The 9,155-nt window shown below is 41.8% G+C and overlaps 1 protein-coding gene and 1 non-coding gene across 4 annotated transcripts; both read right to left on the reverse strand.

Moving 5' to 3' along the window:
* Nucleotides 1-1,555: 1,555 nt before the first annotated feature.
* Nucleotides 1,556-8,568, reverse strand: SLC25A3 (solute carrier family 25 member 3). Of its 3 annotated transcripts, none has more exons than XM_046646225.1 (8): nucleotides 8,438-8,568; nucleotides 8,038-8,198; nucleotides 6,346-6,467; nucleotides 4,658-4,837; nucleotides 3,730-3,911; nucleotides 2,831-3,003; nucleotides 1,982-2,092; nucleotides 1,556-1,898 (listed from the first exon to the last, which is right to left on the reverse strand). In XM_046646225.1, the coding sequence occupies exons 2-8, from the start codon at nucleotides 8,192-8,194 to the stop codon at nucleotides 1,738-1,740; spliced, it is 1,086 nt and encodes a 361-aa protein (XP_046502181.1). In that variant the 5' UTR covers nucleotides 8,195-8,198; nucleotides 8,438-8,568; the 3' UTR covers nucleotides 1,556-1,737. The 3 variants fall into 3 exon arrangements, with proteins under 3 accessions (XP_046502181.1, XP_046502178.1, XP_046502180.1); XM_046646222.1 differs by lacking the exon at nucleotides 6,346-6,467 and adding an exon at nucleotides 6,643-6,767; XM_046646224.1 differs by lacking the exon at nucleotides 6,346-6,467 and adding an exon at nucleotides 6,643-6,767 and having other exon boundaries at nucleotides 8,459-8,518.
* Nucleotides 3,075-3,325, reverse strand: LOC124230656 (small nucleolar RNA SNORA53). The gene has a single exon (XR_006886260.1). It is a non-coding gene; the product is annotated as a small nucleolar RNA SNORA53 (small nucleolar RNA).
* Nucleotides 8,569-9,155: the final 587 nt, after the last annotated feature.

Here is a 9,155-nt window from a genome sequence, read left to right on the forward strand (position 1 = left end):
GAGTTGGTCTAACATACAAATATATCCAATCCTGGAGTCTTCTTACGATGTGACTGGCCCTCCTTCCACCAAGAGGTGGCATCTATGTTCCTTCTGCCTGAAGCTGCAATTTGGTCTTCTGATGTGACTAACAGCAGTGAACGTGATGCTATGACTTCCAAGGCTAAGTCCTAAAGATCCAGCTTCTGCCTGGTTCCCTTTGGAGCCTTGAAATAAGTCCAGCTGCCCTGAAGCCACCATGAGGAAAGACAAGCCACTAACAGGGAGATGCTCAGAGTATCTCTCCAGCTCAGATGAGTGAAAAAACCTTTGGCAATAACCCCAGAACTACCATCCAACTTCACGAGACTCAGAGCCAGAAGAATCCTGTAGAGTGTCCCTGAATTCCTGACCACAGAAAGCTTGAAATGACATTGGCTCATGCTACTGCATTTCAGATGATTTGTTTCACAGCAATTAACTAATACACACTAGTGATGCCAATTTCCATAACCAGCAACTACTTGGGCTCAGACTGGAGCTCTTACCTTTTAAGTTTGGCCTACACTTGGACCCATAACCTTTCTTTTCTCTCTGCAACACAGTTAAAACAAGATTGGAACCTTAAACAAGACCAGGTGATGATGACATAGAGAAGTTAACATGCAACTAGATGCATGTGGTTTGTACACTGAGTTCACTACCTTAATGTGGGTTTGTAGTTAAAACATCTCTCCCTGATCAGACTCCTTGAAAGTTTTTCCCTGAGGCTCCATCTGTATGCTTTATGCAGGGATTGTCAACCCTACCCAGATACTATACCTAAAGGCCTCAAGGTAAAACATAATTAGGCTTGAAAACATTAACTATATTATAGATTGGGCTGTTATATTTTCTAACCAAACACAAGTCAAAACTAAACAGAGTGGCTTACTTTCTAGGAGCTTTTAAATCAGTTTGCGCTTAAACCTACAACCAAATTTCAGATGCGCAAGTATGCCAGAGAGCTGCCTTCCCGGCAGCATTTACCTACTTCAGTTGTCAAGCAGGTACCTTTCTTAAAAATAAAACTGAAAATAGTTTATGGTAGGTTTATCGTAATTTAAAGTCGGATTTGTGTGACGAGTGTTACCTGAAATGGTTTTTAGCTTTCAATTGCTTTGGTCCTTTTAAAAACTATCATTCTAAGAATCAACCTAATTTAGATTACCTTCTTTTACAAATAAAGATTAGCAAACTCATTAAAATTTTGAAAAGTATAGTACATGTTGCAAAAATTTGATTATAGGCTTAAATTTGTCAAAATATAACCACAAACAAATATTTATCTGCATTTAAATAACTACAATTTAATTAAGCTTTTGAAAATTTAGGGTATGTTTCCTAAAAATATAGGAACTCTCCTTGAGTGACAAAACTTAAGACATAGGACATTATGAATAGGGATCAGAGTATTCAACCAACAGTGGTTAGTTTGCATTTTTCCTTGATGTTTTAATTTGCACTTAATTCTTTCCATTTTAGAGTTAAATCTTTAAAAACTTGTTTTAAAAATAATTATCAAGTCAAAGACAAATCATGAACAGCTGGGTTTATTTCAACATTAAGTTTGAAACTCTTGCTTTAGGCAAGAGTACTACAGTAATTATACCAGGAATAGACAATTTCCTACACTGTCAAATATATATAAAAGTTCCTTTTGCACGTTTCTCAACACTGATCAGCAAGCAGATTCAGTCCACATTTGCAGTGATCTGTCTACTGAGTTAACCCAAGCTTCTTCTTCAGAGACTCCGGCATCTCAGGCGGGGGAGGGCGGGGGAGCCTGAAGTACACCTTCACAGAGTCGTAGATGAACCACTGCAGCGCAGTCAGAGTGCCGATCATGATGATACGGGCAAAGAGGCCCTTCCACACACCTGGTTCAAGTATGAAACATGAATGAAAAATGCAATATACCCCAAAGGGTTATTCTTTCTTTAGAGGGGAAAATAAATCTTACCTTTAAATCCAAGTCTCTGGAGGACCTGAGAAGCACTGCTCCCTTTCTCTTTATTCAACACAGACACCACAGAGTCAGCAGGGTGAGAGACAATTGCACAGAAGACTCCAGCTGAAAAAAGTCAAGACAAATGATCAAATGAGGGCAGTTAAAAAAAAAAATTCACATCATAGCCAATAACCTTTTCATGACTAAGTAATAAAATTTTCTTTTAGTTATAAAACCAAAATCAGATTTAGAGACTGAAAAGGTTACAAAGTAGTCCACCCTATGTAAAACAGAACAACCCTTCAAAAGTTTTTATATTCATATTTTAATCAACACTTTCTCTTGTATTAAAAATTTGTTCTTTGGGGTCGGCCCAGTGGCACAGCAGTTAAGTGCGCACGTTCTGCTTCAGCGGCCCAGGGTTCGCCAGTTTGGATCCCGGGTGTAGACATGGCACCACTTGGCACACCACGCTATGATAGGCATCCCACATATAAAGCAGAGGAAGATGGGCATGGATGTTAGCTCAGGGCCAGTCTTCCTCAGCAAAAAGAGGATTGGCAGCGGATGTTACTCTGGGCTAATCCTCCTCCAAAAAACCAAAATTTTTTCTTGAAAAACTGAACTAAAACCAAATGGTGCAGTAGTAAAATCAATACGTTCCCAAGCTTAATCATGACATGCAAACCATAAAACATTTTAGGAACTAATTAGCAAGTATTTATGAATCCTGAAGGGCATATAAAATGCTATGAGATGATAAAACTTCTCTGGAATATTTCTTCCTCACAAAAGAGGCCAATAATGGAAACAATTATTTTTCCTTAATTCCTAGACAAGTGTATTCTAAATAATTCATACCTATGTAACCTGCCACAAATGTTACAACCAGCTGCTCTGGCTTTGAACATTCACTTCGGGGCTTGGGGACCACAAACTTGTACAATGCTTCAACAGTACGTTCAAAGCAGGCGAACTTCATCATGGTGTACGGTATCTGTCTCATCCAGAGAGGAGCAACCCCCTTGTAGAATCTAGGAAACCAGGAGACTTATTTTACTCAGCTGCATATATTCACCTAACAGAGATTTTCATCATTAACAGAAGTGTCCGCACACCAGTCGAGTCCTGATAGTAAAAAAAAATGACAGCACAACTGCATGTCATTTCTATCAGAACATAAGACTAACATGCAGGTATATTTATCTCACATGCCAATGACTCAAGCACCTTTGACTATACAACCAAAAAAGTTGCTGGATGTTTCTCTGACCGGAACTACAAGAAACAAGAAGTTTACAAGTAGAACACAGTTCAAGACTAACACCCACAAAGGTGGATCTAAGGAAGCATGTTGTGGTCTGACTATACAAAGTCTTAACTGAAAACACAGATGACAAGAATTCTAACAAGTCCCCACCCCCCAAAGTTAACATTAAATGTTAAGGTCAAATATCAAGTCATTTGTAGACTGACAAATGGTTCATAACTTTACAAAAAATCCCTAATTCAGGGCTCAAGCCATGTACCAACTTATCCTTGCCCCTGGAATTTATGTTCTATGTAAGGGAGAAACAGATACAATAGTTAAATAACTATAATACTTAAAAAAAGACACAATAATTAAATAGTTAAAAAGACATAATAGTTTCATAACATAATAATTTAAAAAAAAAAGGTCTGGTGAGCTTAATGCTAAGAACTGCAGTTCCCTCAAATGAATATCTTTACACTAGAAATCCAGGCAGATGCTTACTTACGCTTTTAAGCCTTCTTCCTTATACATTTTGGGAGCGGCATCTCTCAAAGTGTTGGCATAACCCGGTTGAGTTTGAATTCGAACCTTAGTAGCTTCCATAGGAGCCAGGGCAATGTCAGCAAAGAATTCAGCACTGGCAGAGGCAGCCAAATATAGTGATGTGCGCCAGACATAGGCGTTCTCCTAATTGAAAAATACAAGGAGGGACATGAATTGCTGTTGCATTAGCTGTTTTCAATTTAACTTAAAGGGACAGTTGTAGGAAACAGTTAAATTTCACACATTTTAAGTGTTTCTTTTCTTTTTTTTTTTTGGAGGAAGATTAGCCCTGAGCTAACATCCGTGCCCATCTTCCTCTACTTTATACGTGGGACGCCTGCCACAGCATGGCTTGCCAAGCGGCGTCATGTCCGCACCCAGGATCCGAACCAGCAAACCCCTGGCAACCGAAGCGGAACGTGCGCACTTAACTGCTTCACCACCTGGCCGGCCGGCCGGCCTGTAAGCGCTGCTTTATCACACTCCATGGATAACACACACAATAGGAGATTGAATGTCATCTCTCATAACCTCATCAGCCACAGTACAATGTGACTATTTTCTGAACATCTAGGTGCCAAGTATAGTTGGCCTTTGAACTACACAAAGGAATCTCAGAGTCTTTCTCTTTAAAAAATTCAAAATCCAACTTTTGGAAAGGCAGCATAGGATAATAAAAAGAGCACTGAAATCTAACAAAATACATTTTCTTTTTCTCATCCTGTCTCTGCTACAACAGCCTTATGATTCGAAGCATGTTGCTCACCTTTTCTGAGACCATTTCCTCAGTTCTAAAACAAGGTGGTACAGACAAAAATCTAAGATCTTTTTTGGTCTTGAACTTTAAGTTGAAATCTTAGGATTTTCAATTTCAAAATTAAATGACATACCTCTCCGAGCACGTTGCTATACAAGACTTTGAAGACCTCATAAAAGCCAAACTTGCAGAGCCCCTGCAAGGAGTAGCCAATGAAAGTCGGAGCCCATCCTTTAGCCAAACCACGAACACCATCTTCTTTAAGCGTAACTGAGAATCCGTTAAATATGCCTTTGTACTTTTGGGGGTCCACCTTTATATAAAACAAGAAGAAAAAAAACTAATTAGATGGACCAAAGAGCTAACACTTCTCATAAATATACAATTTCATTATTATTAGTTTTTCCCTTTGGTTCTAAAATAAACTTCAGCAACTACACAAAAGCTAGGTGAATACAACGTCACTGTATGACATCAGCTGACTATCCATCATTCTATCTGCAAATGTAACTTTGCACATTAAGGTCTAGCTTTCAGTGAGACTTAAGTCTTGAAGGGTTAGTTGAAAAGGTAAAAGTCCTACAAATATACACGATAAAACTGACTCAAAGAGATTTTTCAACATCCAACTCTTTCTACCACTTGTAAAAAATTAGTTTTAAAGCTACTGCCTAAATAATAGGTAAGTGTATATCCCTGATATATGCTACCCATTAAGATGTTATAAAGTCACGTGAACTTAAGACAAACTAAATACACATTAAAAAGGTACATCAATATAATGAGAATCTGTCTTTTGACTTAAGAAATTAAATTCAAGAGACATGCATAAGAAGTTTAGCAAAAGCATACTTCACATCCACTCTATGAACAATTGGGAAAAGAAAAAATCTTATCTCACTATTTCTGCCAATACTACAAGGGCTGGTATACATCACCTTCCTCTCCCTGCTAATATTTCACCTTCCTTTCTCTTTTACGTAAGTAGACTTCTAATCCTGTTTGGGACAAATAAATTTTTGACGTTTGATTACTTTCGTTTCAATAAAACTAATTACAATATTCTAATTATAAAAAACTTTTATGTAAATAAATATACAAGAAGCTATACCCACAAATGTTTAATACTAAGATACTGAGAGTATTTTTTTTTTGTAAAGATTGGCACCTGAGCTAACAACTGTTGCCAATCTTTTTTTTTTCCTGCTTTATCTCCTCAAATCCCCCTGTACACAGTTGTATATCTTAGTTGCAGGTCCTTCTAGTTGTGGGATGTGGGACGCCGCTCCAACGTGGCCTGACGAACGGTGCCATGTCCGCGCCCAGGATCTGAAACCTGGGCTGCTGCCGCGGAGCGCGAACTTAACCACTCGGCCACTGAGCCGGCCCTGAGAGTATTTTTTAAATCTACATAGTGCTCTCTTGATCTAAATAAGAGACATGAAGTTACTGCACATAATACGCAAAGAACGATTACCCACTGTTGACATTTAACTGCTTGTAAAATGACTATTGGAGCATAAAGAACTAGTAGGCCTTAAAGAGAAACTCTAGCCAGAATTGAGGCCAGCAGCAAAAAACCATTTACAGTCACAGTCTGAGATGTGACAATCCACCCACACTATTTTAAAGAGGCATTTCTTGGATTTAAAACACTAATTAAAATAAAGATCCTAAGTTAAAGAAATTTGGGTTTGGTTTCCTATTAAAGTTTCTACCAGTTGTGATGTCTGCCAATTCTTCTCACTTGTGAAGTCCTTTAAGATTATTTGGAATTAAGTCACACATGAAAGATAGGTTCATTGTCATCTCAATACAAACCTGCATCCGGCATTTCACTAAATCCAGAGGAACCACAGCAGTGTGTGTCAGACCACAACTTAAGACCCCACCAAAGCCACACAGTGCATAAAACTTCATGGAGCCATATTCACAACTGTACTCTGTAATAAGACAAGACACACCATGCATTTTAATATAAAACTCATGTTACTGGTTATCAACTTACCTCCTGGATAGTTAGGTTTCCACACGGCTTGTTAGTAGAGGACTACATCTTACAACTTAACAGCCATGCTTCGACAATATGCTTTATTTAGTCCAACATGCAAAACAAACCTGCATTCTGCATTTAACCAGATCTAGAGGAACCAATGCTGTATGTGTTGTGCCACAGCTAATAATTCCTCCAAGTCCACAAAGGATAAAGAATCTGCCAGATGCATATTCACAGCTATACTGCTCTGTTTGATTGAAGAAAAAAAAAAAATCAAGTAAGTATTTCTTCAGAGATGACTAAAGCCCTGGGAATGAAAGGGAACTGTTTCCCTATGAAACAGTTATCACAACTGAACAGCCTGGGCCACCGCTTAGAATTAAGTTGAAAATGATTTTCCACCTAGTGCGAACAACAAGAAATTCAGTGCCATGATCAAAAGAATCATTTAAAGATTATGAAGGTTCTATCTGTGAGATACTAGCTAGCTCATCTTGCCATATTAATAAAAAGTTCTCTACAACATTAATGGCTCTTCCAATTAAAATCAAACTTCAAATTATTAACCACTGATTAGAACATTCAGAGTTCAAATCAAACTCGGAAAGAGCACTTGACAAGTAAAAGCCTGCAAACTTCTAAGTTTCCCCCAGCCACTAACCAACACTATCCCCACTTAAGGATCTCCACAGCATAAAACTAGATAAATTCCTGGAGTCAAGTACCTTTACTACAAAAATGACGTTAGCTTTAACTTTCTAAATTGAAGGATGGAATGATAGCTCAAGTGTAAAGATTTTTTTACCCACACTAAAGACATAAACAGAAACACGTAAGTGATTTTTAAACACTGTATTTTACAGGCACAATATAGATAACATTTTCAGGATTCCTGTAAGTCGGTCTCTACTTTCTCTATACACACACTCCACTGGGATTTAAAATGCATACAGTTGTTAAAGTTGGGTCTAACCACCAAGAAGCCCGAGAGGTAAGACCAAAGGGATCCCTCTCAATTATCATCTCCTTTCTAGGGCTGCAAGTCGCCCCCTCCACCAATCGCATTAAAACAAGAGACCCAGTTAATCTCACATACCTTATGTCAACTAATATTCGGGAATACTTAAGGGAGGAAGAAGTATTTTAATAAGAAAATTAAAGTCAAATCAAAGAACAGAGAATATAGTTAGAACTGCAGCCAGTGGTTAAGGACACGTTACCCAACACCCAGTCTGCTGACCAAGACGCCCAGGGCGGAGAAGATAAGGAGCCAGTCAGGCCTCCATGCCTCTACTCCCTCGAGGTCGTGGAGGTCACGGAGGGAGCTGTCCCTAAGCGGGTCCACGCCCTTGAGGGAGGGCCGCGGATCGGACACCGGCCTAGGGCGGAAAGGGCTGACATCTTCGGGCAAGGAACCGGGCGCGTCCTTCCCCGTCCTCCAGGCGGGGCCCAGGCCGCGAAGGCCGAGCCGACCACGAGGGGACACCACGACCGAGCGGGCCAGGGGCTGACCTCACCTTCCACAGCGGCGGCTGCCAGGTTGCGGGAGCGGCGGGGCGGGCCGGGGGGCCCGGCGGGGCTGCTTCGGGGCCCCGCGAGGCCATCGTGCACCAGCTGCAGGTGGGGCGCATTGAACGGGTTCGCCCGCGCCAGATGGGCCACGGACGAGAACATCCTCCTGGGGGAAGAGCGAGCGGCGGTCAGAGGACAGGCCAAGGGGACCGTCAGGTCGGCCAAAGTCACCAGCACCGGGGACCCCGACCGGGCCTGCCTTCTTCCCGCCTCCGCGCCCTTGAGGAGGTCACGACGGCCTCCCCCAGGGAGGAGGCCGACCAGGCCTATGGCCAAAGCAGCGCCCCACGGGGACTCCGCGCTCCGCTCCCCGCACCCACTGCGGGGAAGGCCAGCCACACTCACTCCCTAAGATGGCGAACACACCCGCTCCCACGGAAGGCTGCGGCTCACAGAGGCCGAACGTCCTCCCGGGCCCTAGGTCTGTGCCCTTCGCGCCTCGTCAGCGTGACGCACACAGCACGTTGCTACAGGCCGGCGGCACCCATTGGCGGGGAAGAGCGCGGAGGCCGTAGCGTCATCGCGTTCTCCTAGCAACCCTATCCCCGCCCCCGCTCGCCCCAGCCCTTCCGGCCCGGCTTCTGCGCAGGAGGATTCTTCTGCGCAGGCGCGCGTTCAGGGCCAGGTCTTTGAGTGATGTCGGCTTGTCCTTGTGACCTCCTCTTTTTGTCCCTTCACCTTCAAGAGCCTCTCCTTGAAGCCGTCGCTTTAGTGCTTTCCGTCTAAATGAGTCGCAGTATAGTAGTCATTTAAAACAAATACCCCAATGCTTGATGATATATTATTTCAGTGTTGTCACTAGAATGTCACTGCAGTATTTTGTGTCACGACCTCTGTCCCTACGTTACTTTTTAAAAAACTTCTATCCATTGACATTACACATAGATATGTCTGCATTTTCCATCAGACTGCAGGAGAGTATTTTAAAAGGATATGTGCAGCAAGAACTCGTCAGATAGACAAGACAGGTTGCTACTTCCTTACAATAGTTTATACAACATTAAAACGTTCAATAGGAGCTGGCCGGGTTGCGCAGCGGTTAAGTTCGCAGGTTCTGCTTCAG

This window comes from Equus quagga, chromosome 19, assembly GCF_021613505.1.
Source record: "Equus quagga isolate Etosha38 chromosome 19, UCLA_HA_Equagga_1.0, whole genome shotgun sequence".
Classification (NCBI taxonomy): domain Eukaryota; kingdom Metazoa; phylum Chordata; class Mammalia; order Perissodactyla; family Equidae; genus Equus; species Equus quagga.